Source organism: Pseudopipra pipra, chromosome 1 (assembly GCF_036250125.1).
Source record: "Pseudopipra pipra isolate bDixPip1 chromosome 1, bDixPip1.hap1, whole genome shotgun sequence".
Lineage (NCBI taxonomy): Eukaryota > Metazoa > Chordata > Aves > Passeriformes > Pipridae > Pseudopipra > Pseudopipra pipra.
The window spans coordinates 37,527,494-37,544,098 of NC_087549.1; the positions used below are offsets into that span (position 1 = coordinate 37,527,494).

General features: G+C 37.1%; 1 protein-coding gene across 1 annotated transcript in view; it reads right to left on the bottom strand.

Annotated features, from left to right (window-relative positions):
• RAB2A (RAB2A, member RAS oncogene family) overlaps window positions 1-16,605 on the bottom strand; it is a 41,775-nt gene that overhangs the window by 18,810 nt on the left and 6,360 nt on the right. Inside the window, exons 2-3 of the mRNA XM_064652417.1 lie at window positions 12,315-12,386; window positions 8,637-8,704 (exon numbers count right to left, since the gene is read on the bottom strand). Coding sequence (XP_064508487.1) covers window positions 8,637-8,704; window positions 12,315-12,386 — 140 coding nt within the window. The remainder of the gene's footprint in view (window positions 1-8,636; window positions 8,705-12,314; window positions 12,387-16,605) is intronic.

Sequence of the window (16,605 nt, forward strand, 5' to 3'; positions counted from 1 at the left end):
CATAATCATTTTATTAAGAAAAAACGGAAAATAGTCATGAATTCAATTTTACACAATTCTGCTCCACAGTTAATCAATTTCCTCTGTACTTGATAAATAATGCTTGTCAAAGCAGCTACAGGACACAAGAGTCATCTTCATAGGCACTGTGAAAAACTTTAGATTCTACATAAATTAGATAGTTCTCATAGAAAAGTATCCTGTAAAATTCTCAGCACTTCAAAGAACATGCTCAAAAGAACACTGTCCTGAAAAATAAATATTCATAGTTACAGATCTTGAGCTCCTCATGCTCATGTTTTTCAGAAGAGCTATCTAGCGCCTGACACTTGTTAGAAGAAATATTTACTTCTAATATTTAGTAATAAAAGATGTTTTAGAATAATTCAAAGATAACACAGAACATGTTTGAGAAATACTAATATTAATGCTGAAAAAAACCCTATGTGCAGTAAGCTAGTTATCTGCAAAACTATAGGAAACTGCCCTGATTTAAAATCATGAAAAGTAAGAATGAAATACTTATCAAATAAAAGCTACCCTTCAGCTCTGCCTACAAAATTAGTGTATGCATAACTTTCTCTTCTCACAGTTACCGTACTTTTCTTATATTAATTCAAGAATTCTTGAATTCAAGGAGAACTTGGTCTAGATACTGTTATTGAACAAGAACAGTGGCACAACAAGTTTTGCATGTTCAGTCTTCAGAAATCATCCTTATCTTCCAGAATAATCAGTTATTTCAGTTTAAGAAAACACTTGATCTTAGCCATTCTGGTGAAAAAAGTTATGAAATACAGACAACACATTTAATAGTTTCAACACGATTAGAATACGCGAGCACATGCTCTTGGCCGATAGTCCAAGTACATCTTGATGTAAACAGTGATAGTAAAATACAGAAAATCCAGCAGAATACACAGAGAAATAGTAAAAAATCCCAACAGTTTTTTAGTGCAATATTTGGTTTCCTACATAGAAGTTCCACTAAGCTCTACTTTTTCTCAGCATGGTGACTAGTTCAAGTGGATGGTAGATACATGAAACATTTCCCTCCTAACCAGCCAATAGAGTTGTCGTTACCCATGTATTCTATTTATTGCCTAAATTCATACATGACCTGGACTTCGTCTACCACATTAAGATTGCCTGTTTCACATTCATAAATTCCACCTTGACATATGAAATTGTTCATCACCCTGAGTGAATTAATCATGGTCAAGCAAGATTGTCAGAGGTTTCTAGTAGATCTTACAAGAATTTATGAATTGTGAGTTCTTAAAAGAATCACTTACTTACAGAAATTCAGTATATAAATTCTGAAAATACTGTAACATTTTTAATTGTGTCTAACTTGCCTATGTTGAAATTTAAATATCACTGTTTCCTGAAGGGTGGAAAATTGTATCTTTGGTGAAAGGAACACATCTTCCATACAGTAATAATGAATTTGTGCTTACCTATACCAATGGACAACATAAACTGAATTCCCCTTCATTCTAAGCAGAATAAAACTGAGTTTTTATAAATAAGCTTCATTATATCAATTTTTATTTTATATGTAATATAAGAAAGGTATTATATAAAAAGAAACACCTTTTATATATATATAATTTACTGTCTATTTTAACAGTATAATTCTGAATGAGATCTGGAAGGGCAAATAGCAGGGTTAGGTTTGTAGAAAACACTCCACAGCTTTTTTTTTTTTTTTAAGTATCATTATTACTTAAAGCATTCTTTCATCTGACGTCTTGCTTCCTGTCCCCTCCATTTCAAGGGGACAAGCTGTTTCAAAGAAGACAAAACCAAAAGAAAGTGTAGGTTATTAGCCAAAACAAACTTAAAAAAAAAAATACAAGTGTGTTATAATTGTACTTTACTGGTCTTGCAAAGTAGGACCTACCCAAGTTTAGCTACTTGCTACAAGGAGTAACAGATAGAAGTAGCAGTTTAGAAGCTCAGTATAAATTCAAATCAGCTTTGAGATCAGAGAAAAGCCCTTTATCTTAAGTATAGTTTTGTTATTACTATCCCTTTCATGTTCCTGCAAAATCCAGCACTTGCTTGTTTTTATCTCTTCCATACTAAAAAGTTTTTTTTCACAGAATCACAGAATGATTGAGGTGGGATAGGGACCTCTGGAGGTCACCTGTTGCAACCCCCCCAGCTCAAACAGGACCATCCAAAGCAGGTTGCCCAGATCCATGCCCAGATCATGGGGGAGGTCAGGGGCTGTGATGTGGGGAATAGTGGGGGCAATAGTAACTAAATAAACTTTAAACAGGGTATTTCCCGAGGCCACATTACATCCAGTATGGGTGACACAAATCTTTGTTCCAAGACAACCCCTGGTTATACCCACTGTCAGAATTACACTGCAGTGGAACTGGGGAGATGGACAATGTTGTCGGTAACAGCCAGACCATGACAGCAATTTCAAATGTAGAAACTCCACTTCAGACATAGCTGCCTACAGGAACCAAAAACTGCATGCTGAGCCGGCCTGAGCACGCATCCTCTCTCCTCAGAGAAACAGGTCCTAGGTCTGATGCCAGTAGATCACTAATCATGAAAAAACATGGGCCTCTAATAAACAAGCAATGTTTAAAGTGCTGGCTATTTTCTGTACTGTAAGCTTTTACAATTCATATCATATTGGTTAACAAACTTTTTGATAAGAAAGCCTTACATAATCATAGTTCTAGAAGTCACAAGTCTTCAAAAGAGTATAAAAATCTTCATCCCCACTTGAACTGCATGAATATATATCCTGTGTGCTTCTGAAAACATATTTCAGTATAGAGACCAAAACAATTTCAGAATAACGATGTAAGCAAAACATGAAACATTATCAATCACCTTAGGTCACTAAGATACATGGAAATTTAGGATCTGCACTAAAGTTTTCAGGAACATTTAAGCCATGCAAGTGTGTTACCACAGACAGAGTATCTGTGGCACATTTAAGAAAAGACTCCAAGTGTTACTATTCCCAGAGGAAATCTCAGTGTCATTTCCAAGTGTGTGGTGTAGTCACATGGGTGTCAGTTGCAAAATAGGTTACTTGCAAGTTCTTTACCTGCATATTTTTGAATCTATAAACTAAGGAAAAAAAAAATAATGAAAAGAGCCATGATGCAGGACAAGAAAGTAGTTAATAAAACAGGATCCACAACAGAGCATCTCCCTAGAAAAAAAGCCAACTTTGCTGAATTCTCTACTCTCAGTGCTGAAGAATTTGGAAAGTTTCTTCAAGGACCAAGTTATCTGAGCGCATCCCAGCAGGTCTTTACCATCCAAGCTGACCAACAGTTTTTATTAGGAGAAAACTTTATAGTATACATCTATATGAAATATGAGAAACCAAAATGCACCATAGCTAGTAGCTCTAGACTCCCTCACTTTTAAAACAGGTGTATGTGTGTGTTATGTTAAAACCAGTGACAGAACACCTCATTCACATTGGGAGTTACTCATTTCACTTGTTTACACTTCCTAAGTTGTATAGCAAACGGAAAAGACATCTAAGAAATAACCAACTCACGCAAGTGTCACACCACCTCTGACAGCTGCCATTTGGGAACTACTCCACAGAGTTGATCCCTGGAACAAAATGTTCCAGAAAGAGAAGAGCAATACGTACCTTTATATATAGTTTTGAAAGATATAAATAAATTAACAGCCTTTTAGTCACATGGTAACTTGTTTATATAAATGCATTACTCTTTTTTTGCAATCATGTCTCTAATCCAGAATAAACAGAATTTTAAGGTGATTTACTAGCATGTAGTACAAATAGGCACAGTAGTGTAAAAATAAAAACCAAGCACTGCTGTTTCCAGCAAAGTCATTCCCAAACAAGAACAGAACTAAAGATGTTTCTGAAGAAGAATCCATAATAACATAAGAAGGTGTCAGAAGTTATGTGAAGGATTCGGCTAAGTTACATGTTGCTTCAGAATAACCCCATTGGCATGACGTAAGAACTGAAATTTCAAGTGGACTAAAGATCCTCAAGGGTGACACTGTACATATGTCTAAATACAGAAAATTTGTACATCTGCCTGTTCTTCTGCTGGTGTTGAATAAATGTCATTTAGACATCCAAAGCAATTCCCAACACATCACAGAAATAAAGTTTTAGCCTTCCATTATTACAAGTACACTTATGGTTTGTTTCAAGGTATTTGAAACCTTTAGGTTTTAAGTAGCTACCCTCACTAAAATGGGAGTTCTACTATGGAAAAATGTGAGTCACACTCCTCCCATTTAAGGCCTTATCCTAAGCAAGAGTTTGCTCCACTATTGTAGAAAGCCATGGATAAACTGCTAAGAAATCTGAAACCAGTCAGAAAAAAAATATGGATATTACAGTAATTCAATAACCAAACACATTTAAGCATGACAGACAAAGGTGTATCAAGTTGCCTCAGCTTCTTGAAGTGCCAGCATGGGTGTGAACAATAACTTAGCTACCAGCACTGAAGTTCAGATGATGGTCATATTACACAAACTGCATAGGACTAACCATCAAGTGGACAAGTCTCCCCACCCCACCCTCCGATACATGCATCCAGAAATAAGTTAATCCTTCCACATAGCAGAAAACACAATCCATGAACTGATGATCAAACTAGTTTCAGGAACCAAAGTAGATCCTCTGAGTTCTTGATGTTACTTCACAGCAGTGTAACAGAGGGTCATGGCATGCAGCCATGTTCATGCAGGTTCCAAGGCTGAAAAGTCAAATTAGTAAAAAAGTGTATAAAAGAACACACCAACTGTCCATGAACTAAGAGTATGCTCTGACTACCAAAGCAAGTTAAAAATATCATGAAGCAGACAGTTGATAACGAACTCTCGGGGGTGAACCTTACATCCTAGCAATTGTCAAAATCACTAAGATGAAATGGATATTCATTAAATGAATGAGGGAATTTAATTTGGTTCTACTAGATCTAAAGCGGTTGCAACTACATGAAAAAAACCCTAATTTCCAAGAAGATGTAGTATATTCAGAATATCTGAAAGTGAAATATACTTTCAACAATTATGTCTCCTGTCTTCCATAAACATGCTTTTTTGTGTGAGTTCTCACACAAAAAAAGAAAACACTGTCAATTCCACTAGAAAACACACTCATATGGAAACCAAGCACTTACTTGCAATTAGCTTATAAAACACAATTATTTCAGATATTTCATCTGTCTGAGCAATGCTAAGGTGGTACATAAACATAATAAAAATGTTTTTTAATCACAGATTTCCATGAAATAAAGCTGAAATAGATACTGAAAAATATAGTATTTAAATACACAGGAAAAATTCTTACTCATATCAATTCAGAGGACAGTAGTATTACTTAGTATCATCTTTGATCTCTCCTGCTGCAGTGTCTGAGAGAACTTAAATACCCTCTTTCAACTACTGCTTACTTTTGCTCACCAACAATGACTTGTTAGTAACAGTCAACACAATAGGGAACATTCCCCTCAACAACAAAATGAAGGCCACTGACTCAGCCTGGTAACAAGCCAGCGTCTACAACAATGACATTTTTCTGAGGAGAAGCAATTTTAGTATTTCTCAGTGTTATGCTGCTGCCACAAGACAATCAACCTCATCTATACAGCTTGTTTAAACTCAGAAAGCTTAGCAGCTTCCAGAACAGTCACTTTAATCCTTACTTGCTGCTGTACATCACTTCTAGTTCCCTCAGAGATATTTGTGCAGCTGACACAAGCTCAAATATCACACTCCCACAAAAGAGTAGCTTAACTTATAATAGGCAATTACCAACTAATCAGTTGGAGAAAAGCATTTCTCAGTCTATCCACCTATTGAAAGATAAAGACACAGGAAAAGAAATAATCTAGAGACTCAAGATAGACAAATGAACAATTTGGTCCAATAACTCCACTCCTCTTGACTGACCTAAAGGCATCAAAAAAGAAAAAAGTGGGTTTTTTTTCTCAGGATGAGTGTCTTTTTCAATCAGACTAGTTTTACTAGACTACCAGCTCACAGGACCATATACTGGACTACTTTCTAATGGGCATACCTGCATTCCTCAGGCATATCTTCCAGTCTGGCCTCATCCAAAAGGAATTCAGTTTGTATACTCCCATGTGAAAAACAGACTGCAGTAAGCAGAACTAACTTTCATAACACAATCCTAATCCAAACTAAGACGAATTTGAAAGATGCTAATGAAAAAGTAAAATATTCTTGAGTTATAATAGAAGAAGGACACACAAATGGATCTCACAGACATACAAGTGTTAGCTGCAGCTGCCCCTGTAAGGTAGAACATACTCCTGCAGTGAGGTATGCTGCAGCTTTCATATGTTCCCTTTACTAAGACACACCTTTCCTTGGAGCTGCAGTGATCTGCTGAAGACAACACAAAATCATCACTGTTGCCTAGAAGAATCGAGTCAGAAAAATCTGAATTTACATTTTTGATTCTCTTAAGAAAGCAAGTTTATTGTTAAACAATCAAAACAAATTTTATCGAGTTCTCCACTTCTTATGTATCTGCTCAGGATGCATCCTGTTCAGTGATTAATTAAAAGCAGGTGTGTAAGGCAAGCACTAAATCACAGAGATGCTGTTGTGTGACTCAGTAAACACCAAGAGAAACAAAATACTTCACGTTTCCTTTGCAATAGGTGTAAAATGAACTTTCTCTTATTAAACAGAAATTGTTCCAGTCTAACAAACATGGAGATAGCACCAGCAACAGTAGCAGTTTTGGCTAACAGAAAATCAGGAAACACTCAATGCAGATACATGATACAGGCATATCCTTGGTCATTATGGACACTTCTGTGTGACTTAAGGCTCATAAGTAAAATATCCCTTGAGAATTACCTCATCATATTTGTTATTTTTGCTATTCCTTCAACACCTTTGCATGCAAGATCAAAACTGAGAAAGCAGAATTCAGATATGCTTACAAGCCAAGATTAGGTTAGAATAGAAATATTCTATGTTTTAAAAATCAGATTATAATTTTTAAATTAAAATAATTAATCTTTAAATTAAAAGTGTATTTGCCATAGTTAAAAATTAAACTATAAGTCATTCATTGCTTATAACATAAGTATACAGCCTATTCAGTGTATGAAAGTTTTCAATTAGTATTTTTAATTTCTGTATGATATACTTAAGAAACTATTCAGGAAAAATCCCTGCTTGAAAGGAGTTTATAAATTATAGTCAAAAGCAATTAGTTTGACATTTTGGCTATTAGATAATTTGCACGCATTCAAGGCAACACACTCCAAAAAATCACTGAGTCAGAGGCACTAAGACAAGCACAATCTACTCAAACACAGTTGTAGCTCATTTGTATTTAAGGAGATTAACAAAATCAGTTCAAAAGCCAATGAAAGACAGTGGCTGTGCTGGTAGTAAAATTAGCACTTTTGGCTACAGAGAATCTGTCCCAATTTTAGAAAACAAGGACCAGTCTAGGTATGTTCTCATGTAATCACATGACACACCAGAGGTTTGATTATCAAGTTACTGTTTTTGCAGAGATTTGCTTGTTTATTGAACTTAAAAATGCTCAGACACCTTGGTAATCAGCAATGCACAATTATAATAGTAAAAATGTCCAAGGCAGAAAAAGCCTGACCATACCATTATATATATAAGCTGACTATATCATTCTATACCTTTTCACAGACAACTTCCAAGGAGACACAGGTCTTAGATGCCACTTCACATCATGAACTGGTAAAATAAGTAAGGTCTTACCTGTGAAGTTCACTAAGTTTACATTTTAATATACACATGCACATATGTAGGCATGCATATATGAATGTATGATCCCTCACTGACTTGCTGTACCAAAAAGAGCACATAGATGAGGCTATGGCTCATGTACCTGGCAGTTTCTAAAGGTGTCCTAAAATGCTTTTGGAAAAGGAAACGGGCAACTCTGCTTTAGGGAACAGTTGAAAGACACAGTTATCAGTATGAACATCTTAAAGCTGCTTCATGTAGACAGTGAGGCTGACTATAGTAAAGTGACAAGAAGAAAATAGCAAATGTATGTTCTTAACCTGAATAACCTCAAAAGTCAAAGTCTGATTTTTGGAAAGCTTTTTGAAACTTTAAGCTTTTATCAAATCCCTTCTTGACTGTCTGAAGTATTTACTATCTTCATGATTACAGTGAACTTGTGTTCTTAAGCGTTCTTCTATGAAAAGTGAGCCACATGTTTTCTTCTACCTTGGAAATGCAAACATTTCCTCTAGAGAACTTGATTAAAGCTAGTAGACACATCACAACAGGATGTTGCATAAATGCACAAAGAAAGATTATTTAGAGAAATCTAAGTTCTTAATAATATAGCAAACTTTCACAAAAAAGTGAGACAGCATGAATTCCAGTCTTACAAATCTGACAGTGTTGAGGAAATAAGTGTAAATACCAAAAAAAATTGCACTAAGAAGACATCACACCAAAAAAGGAAATTTTACAAATTTTTAACTTCATATAAACCAAAGAAAGCTGCAAGACAAAGTGCATAGTATATGAGTGCTGGTGATAGAGCTTAGCCAGAATAAAGGAAAAGTTAGGGGGGCCATAAGTTTAAACAATTTTTATGATTTATTACTTACTGTATCCCATATCTGAAGCTTTATCTGTTTTCCATCAATAGTGATCATTCGAGCACCAAATTCTACACCTGAATAGATTTTACAAAAGATGACATTATTAGCATATATCAGAAAGAGGAACATCAAGTACTACAAAAGCAAGAACGTAAGTTTAAGATTACTCAGCATTGTAGGAAATAATCTCTTTAACAATCTGCTTCCAGTTAATTTTCCAGGTGCCTGAAAGAAACAATGTTTTCAAGGAGAAAGGTAACTGTTACTGTCCAAGTACTTTAAAAATGCATTAATTAAAACAAGTGTCAGGGAGGTATTTCCTACAAAGTTTTCCAAAAGATTTAGTAGCTCTAGATCGGAGGGAGAAACACATGCCCCTTTGAATGCAAACAGGAAATTGAAGTCATAGTTATTTTAACACTCTACCAATAACAGACTGCTGAAGCCAGTTTAGAAGAAATTAAACCTACAGTTCTTTATCAATAAAATATTCCATTACGTGAGCATGCAAAACATTACCTTCAAAAAGATAAATTTTATTACTGTATTAACTAAAACACACCAGTCTATGAAAAAAAACCACACCACTTCCAAAATCCTAGCTAAAAATCAAATTTAATAACCAATAAAAAAATGTTTCAAATAAACTAAAGAAATTTCTTCAGTAGAAAAATTTAGCCTATTATATCATCTTTTAAAGCAATTTAAAGATCATTAACCATAAATCAAGTACAAATTGAGGTTATTACTGCAGTATTTAAAATCTGACAAATGGCTAGAGATAGTAGACAAATTTAAAGGCTATCACATTTCCATTAATCTATCCTTCATATATCTATTATTTCAGAAAATATACAGGTAGCTGAAGTTTGTCTGAAATTGGTCACTGTCTAGACTTGGCCTCAAGTCTTTCAATTACACAGCCCTGATTTGAAGTATTCCAAATGTCTCTTCAAAAGCTTGTCTAGAATATTTGAGGGTGCAGTGTTGCTTTCTGCAGAATGATTTTTGGGGGAGGGGACAGTCCCACCCCAACAAGATATTGAAGCCAAATAAAAGCCACGGGCCAAAGACCATTGTGCTCTTTAGCAATCAAATAACTTGCAGCAACTGTATGCAAAGAAATCAAAAGAATGGAGGTGGAGAGGCAGCAAGGAGGAAGCAGGTGAATGACAGCGCTCTCTCTGAAGTTGACTGCAAAGTCAGGGGAAGGTCCTTGTACCACTACAAGTGTAAACACTGCAGGTTTTACTTGATCTCAAAATGTGGCTATAGAGCTGCTGATTTAAATCCAACGATCTTCCTACATGTTTAGTTTCTACACACACCATCATAAAAAAATGAAAAGGATATTTATCCTGTTCCATCAAAATATCTGCTGAGAAAAAATTCTGAATTTGAAAAAACACAAACCATTTGACAGCAAGCTTGTCCCCTTAAATAAGGAATAGAAACTGTTCAGGTTTACAGTAAGAGCATGTCCTAAGGGTAACAGGCAAACCAACTAGAACGTTTGCAATGGCTTTTATCACCCACATCTACCTACATACGTGGGGGGGCACGATTAGGGTTGTGTGTGTTGTTTTTTTTTGCTGTTGTCTTTGGTTTTGTTTGGATTCTGTTTGCTGTTGTTTTGGGTTTGGTTCCCCCCCCCCCCCCCCAAACTGCATCATGCAGCTAGCTTCTCCCTCCATCCTTAATTTCTTTTAATAACAGATACTTCAATTACCAAATGAAAACTAAACAGAAATAGCTGTTATATTGTAAGTTCTTTTAGAGTACACTATCACAGTTACACACAATTCTGTATGTAGTTCAAAGATAGAAAAATACCTGCTTCTATGTATTCTATCTTTCCTCCTTCTCCCATCTCGCTTTGATTAGTAGCAAAGTATCTCTTAGAATTTCTTAAATCTTAGAGGTAACATTTTAGGCTTGTTACGCTAAAATTTGGGGCTGATTTTTGCACAACTCCAGATGCAAAGGCTGTCTCCTACACGTCCAGTTTCAGTTTCCCCTCTCTTGAGCTGTTCACAGCAAGAATAGAATCTGCAGTCTCACAGGTTAAAATCACTGTATTATACTGAAGAAAGTTAGGCTATGTAACACAAGGCTTTTTATTCAATCTACAGGTTTTCAGGACTTTTAATATAATCAGTTGGGCATTTATTAGTTAACATCAACTCACCCCATCTTGTCCCATAGGGGCCTTCATATGACTTAGAACCCATGTTCTTTATTTATCTCTGTCTTTCTAAATCTGTTCAGGTAACTGGGAGAACCTGGCCAAAACACATACACATGCCCTAGCAGTTAAGGAGGCCGTTCCCAGCCTCCTCATCCCCTTTTCAAGCAGCTTCCCATGCTCCATTACTACATCCCTCATTATGTTGCTGTCTAGGTTCACCTCCTCATCTCACTAGCTTCAATTTCTGTTCTGTTCCCAGATTTCAGTGAGCTGTACACCAGGCAAAGAACTGGCACTACAACCACGCTGCTGAGGTGAAGATGTTTCTCACAGCCTATCAGTCTGCTGAGGTGACAGGACTGCCAAAGGCACAAGTGATACAAAAGGTGTCATATATTTGGCAGGCCTAAAGAGAAAAAGATAACTCATGCCTCCCTAAAGAACTCAGGCTCTTTACTCAGCCAGACTATCTGCTGCCAAGACCTCAAATATCTGAAAACTGATGTTAGCCCAAAAATTTGAACTGTATGAGACAGCCATACACAAGGTGTGGGAGGACTGTCAAGAGAAAGGGAAGCCATAATCAAACCACCTGATACATTCTGTTACACGAAGATTATCTGTTTACATTTCAAGCATCTATTTCAGTACTCCCAAACTCAGGATGCCTACCTATTCCAGGGCACAAACTAAAAATAGAGACTAGGAACACATTTTGTGCTCGTGATTAGAGCCAATAGGTTCCTTGAAATAACATCAACAAGTTCAAAGGTTCTGCAACCTTACTGGAGACTAGCATCTGTTATGCTTAACAGCAAAACTGATCTGCAGACTAAGCTTGCTCACAGAAGATTTATTCCCACACTATTCCTCATATTTTGCGTGGAAAGATAAACAAAACTTTGTATAATTTACTGTAGTTAGATCAGAAGCAATGTGTTCTGTCAACATGCATTCATTTCCCTTTGTATCAAATCATACCTAATACAAATGGTCCACATCCAATTGAGGAGTTGGGAAGGAAAACCCTTGTCCCTTCCAAAGAGTGAATACATTCATACTTCAATCCTTTTGTATCTAAAAGTTAGTCTTCCCAAATAGTAAATTTTTTTTATTCATCTTTCAGGTTAACTTTGCTTTAGTTTAACTTGTCTTCAGGGTTTTGTGGGTAGGCTAATATTATGTTCCCTAGTGAAAAAATGCCACTTGCATCATCATCAATGCATTTCAAGCTTAGTCAATTCTTTTGTGCCCAGCTTTCAGCTTCTCTGAAGAGACAGTTGAGATACTGCAGTTATGAATTTTTTCAATTGTTTCAGACTGTACCTTCCCAATAAGAAAAAAAAAAGGCGCCCCCTCACTTGACTTTGAGAGCTAACAAATATTCATCACCTAGAGATTGACTGCTACCTTAACACAGCAGAAATCCTGCATTACCACAGCATGACAAACTCACCACCTAACTACTGGCATTGTGCAGCACAAAAGAGACCTACCAATAGTGAGATCATGGACTGGTTGAAACCGCTTGTCTGTAAACTGTAACAATAAACATGATTTCCCAACACCTAAAAGAAAGAAAAAAAAGAAGCGTTAAGCAAATTTAAAAAAAAATCTGTAAAGAATCAATAAAAATTAATTTAAGCAAATGGTATATATTGCTTAAAATTCATTACTAGAACTTGAAAGATTAGATCTCACCTACTCACACCCTCATCCATCTCCCAATTTATCACCTGAGTAACAGCAGTACATCTGTGGCTGCTAAAACCACTATATGTTACTGCCCACTGGTTCCCAATAGGCCAAAAAGCAGTCCAAGAACTAGCAACAACTGAGTTCAGAGTACAGTCGGACAGACAACACAAACACTGTCCCCCTCCAATCTGAGTCAGAAATCAGTGTAATTATTTCACAATACATGGACATTGGTCAGCAAACGGGCAATTTCTTCTCTATGTGAAAGCACAGAAAACTAGAAGTTAATGCAGTCAAGAGTAGTACTCAAACTACTTAGGTTTGTAAACATAATGCTTTTTATGGTTAATTTTTCCTTGTTCTTTTACTTGGAGGACTTACTCTTCCAGTTCTGTTCAGTCAAACTTTGTATTTTCAGCCTTTTAAAATGTGACTAATATATTTGGTTTACAGGTATTTAAACTCTGAACTATTATCACATAACAGACAATACTGTAGCATCCAAGTTCCTGCTGTACTTTGCTTTATCTGTCCAGCAAGATAAGGCTATTTTAGCCACATACTAGAGGTCAGCAACAGCTCATCAGAAGAGACATATCTGGTAATAAAAGACAGCAAACAAAGGGATATGGAAAAGAACTACACTGCAGACACAAGATAGGCATACTAGAGGTTTGCATAGAGTAACTTATACTAAACTCAAAGTTTTTTAATACGGTTTATAGAGGAAACAAAGCCTGCATAAACAATCACCACCCATCTGTCATTTTAGACTTAAAAAGCTTAGATCAGTGGCCAGTTTCATCAAATCTAACAGAAATGAGACCTGCATTTAGTTTCGTCACAAATTGAGTTGTGACCAATTGATGACGCTCAGATTAACATCCCAAACAATGCAGCAATTCCAACAACCTAGGCCAGTTATTGGTGCTGCTGTCTCTACTCTCTTCCCTACAGTATGCTCATGCCCATTTTCCCATATGGCTTAGATGAGTTCTGAAGCAATTTCAATTGTCCGCTGGGTTAGCACACTAATCTGACAAGAAGAGTGACAAAGCAAACAGAAATAGCTTAATGCAGGGTCAGACAATCATGAGAGTTCATTCAAATGAGGGAAAAGAAATGCAGCAGCCAGCAGATCAATAACTTAGAGTGGCATGGAACTGTAGTCGAAGGCAAAATTTGCATCTGCCTCACTAGATCTCTTTTCTGTACCTATTTGGCTTATGATGGCAAGCTGTCAGAATACAAGCAGCTTGGAAGCAGGTACAGATTTTGTTCAAAAATATTAATAAACACAAGAGAAGTGGAGAAGGAATGGAGGCAAGTAAGAAATAGGGAGAAGGGCAGGCAGAGAGTACTGGAGTTGTAGGGACAGAGAACACAAAACTCTAAGGAATCTTAGAATAGTAATAATTCTACTCACAGCACACTGTTTATATATACAGGTAACTTTTATATTGCCACCAAAATACAAATACCCTATCACAGAACATAATCACCACCTCACTTATAAAAAACCACCTGTAAGTCACACCAGAAACAGCTTTTGCCATTAACCTTACAAAGTGATTTCAGCATCACTGGATAAACCAGAACCTCAAACCAATCCAATATTCCTGCATAAATCTTACAAATGTTGGAAAAATATTTCATATGCTAATTGACAAAGAGACACTTGACTAGGTGTTCCAGCACTAGTTCTCAAGTGGCAATCTGATATTTCTTCCTCTTGTAAGGCTGCTGACCAGCTTGGCTGGAGCGAACACACAAACACCCTCGTCAGCAGAGAGAAGATGACAGACAAGCACAGCCTCTATGGTGCAAGCCCTGTCTCAGACTGGCACGGGATGACTGCACCTCTAATTACACCTCCATAGCAGGCCTTTCAGCAGCAGACTGTAGACTGATATCTTCACACACAGAAACAGAAGAAACAACTAGTTTCTCTTTAATGCCATTCCTGCTACTTCAGAACCTTCAGCAAAAAGCCATCTGAAAGTTCCTAAGTTTTGTACTGCTGCTGACTGATACAGAGGTTCAAAAAGTTGCAAACAAGGCTGTTGTGCCTGTTAACTTTAGGTTATAAATACTTTGTTGTTTATATTTAATAGCTACATTTTATTTTAATTTTATAGTTTTAAGATATTGCAAGTTTGTATCCCAAAAGTTCTTATGAGAATAGCTCCTAGCTCATATGCTTCCAGACCCTGAGCAGACTGCACTATCACAGACACAGCCAGGAATGTGTACCAGGAACAGGAGCTGTATATGAACTCCTGAGTAGTTTACCACCTCATGACATAAACAGATGCTGCAAAGATCAACTAACAGTTGCATAGCAGCTAATTCCATGGCACACAGGTGGCTTAAAGTAACTACACAGGTTAAGTCTAAAAGCAGAGTGACTACTTACCAGGTATCTCACTCACTTAGCACTGTAAATATTACAACATGAAATGAGGCAGACACTCTGTGAAAAAAGTAGGTGAGCATGTCTTATGACAGTCAATTGTAGAACACAAAAGGGATAGATTTGGTTATTTATTAGCTCATTCTCCATTTTACTGCCACAATTATTTTAACATAGCTTCACATAAACCACCCCCAGAGGAAAAAAAAATCTAATATTTTAGAGCAAGAGAGCGTGGATACACTTCAACAACCACAGTAAACAAAAGCTCTTGCTTAGGAACAAATGAAAACAATGGATTATGTGCTCAGAGGGAAGGCAGCTTGCTTCTTTCCAAGTGCCTGTTTTAGGATCCCTTCACTTCCTAGTACTCAGTGATGGGAAGCGGAACTTGTGCTACAGTAATTTTACCCTCCAGCTCTGAATTCCAAACCAGCAGACTGAGTCCGTTCTCCAAATTCTCTGCCTCCCTTAAAAGCTCCCTATTTATCTGAGTGCCACTCCGCAGTCAATTTGCCTAGGCAAGGCATTGCCAGAGCTTTGCTACCGTCCACTTTGGCCCAGCTTCAACACCTCCCTCCCTTGTATCAACACTTGTGTTCATTTCAGGGCTCAGCAAGCCAGGGTAGCTCAGTGGTAAAGCTGCCCTCTCCCTTCTCACTCATAGGTTATGCAACGAGCTACACCAAGAAATGGATCCAGCATAGGACTATAGTCACCCAAACACTAGTATGTGCATGACACTAGGGCTATAAAATATATAACAAAGTTAAGGGTAGTTCTTTTGAGCAGCAGGCTGAACTCAAGGTAATTAAAAAAATAAGAAGCTCTGGAAACAGAGCACAGGTGATAGCTGAGCCAGGCTTTGGTTTGGCTAAGAGAGCTGACTTGTTTCCTTCTCCCTTCCAGTTCCTATGACACCCTGTGAATAGGGCAAGGAAACTTCAATTACTGGCTATGAGGCCAGGGGTGCACTACTTAACATGCAGAAAACTTCAGGCTTTTCTTACCACTAGACAAAACTCATAGTGTTCCTTCCACTGATGTTTGTCTTGAAAAGCTGACATGGCTCAAAACTAAAAATGCCCCAAAATAGGGGGTAAAGGGGCTAAGATATTTTTCTTACTTGCTCACCTGAGCATCACTATACCCCAAGAAAGGTGACAGAGGAAAAGAACTGTGGTAGTAGTCCTCCCAACCTGGGTTTCAAAACTGAATCCTGAAGACAAATCTCTTCTGTTAATCTGCCTGCTGTCTCTGATGAGTAGACTCACTCCTTTCTACACAGTTCCACCTCCTTACTCAAAATGGCTCTTGCACTGATCTGACCATATCTACTATTTGTTTGATTTTGTTTTTCAAATCATCAGTGTGAGCTGAGCTGGCTCTCTGAAAGATCACATAAACAATGATGCTGACAGGTAAAAAGCAACAAAGTTCATAGATGAGACAAAAAGTGGTAACAAGGTCTACTCACTTTGGCAGCAGATAAACACTGGATTAATTCAGTCATCTCACAGAACTATTTTTCTTATGGTTGCCTCACACAACACTGTGATCAATCAGCTCACCACCCACACAGATGAGGACCTACTCCCCCTTTGATATCTTGCTCTCACCAATCCTCCTAAATTCAGTTTCCTCCCCTGAAAGTACTCCAGACCTTGGAAAGCACA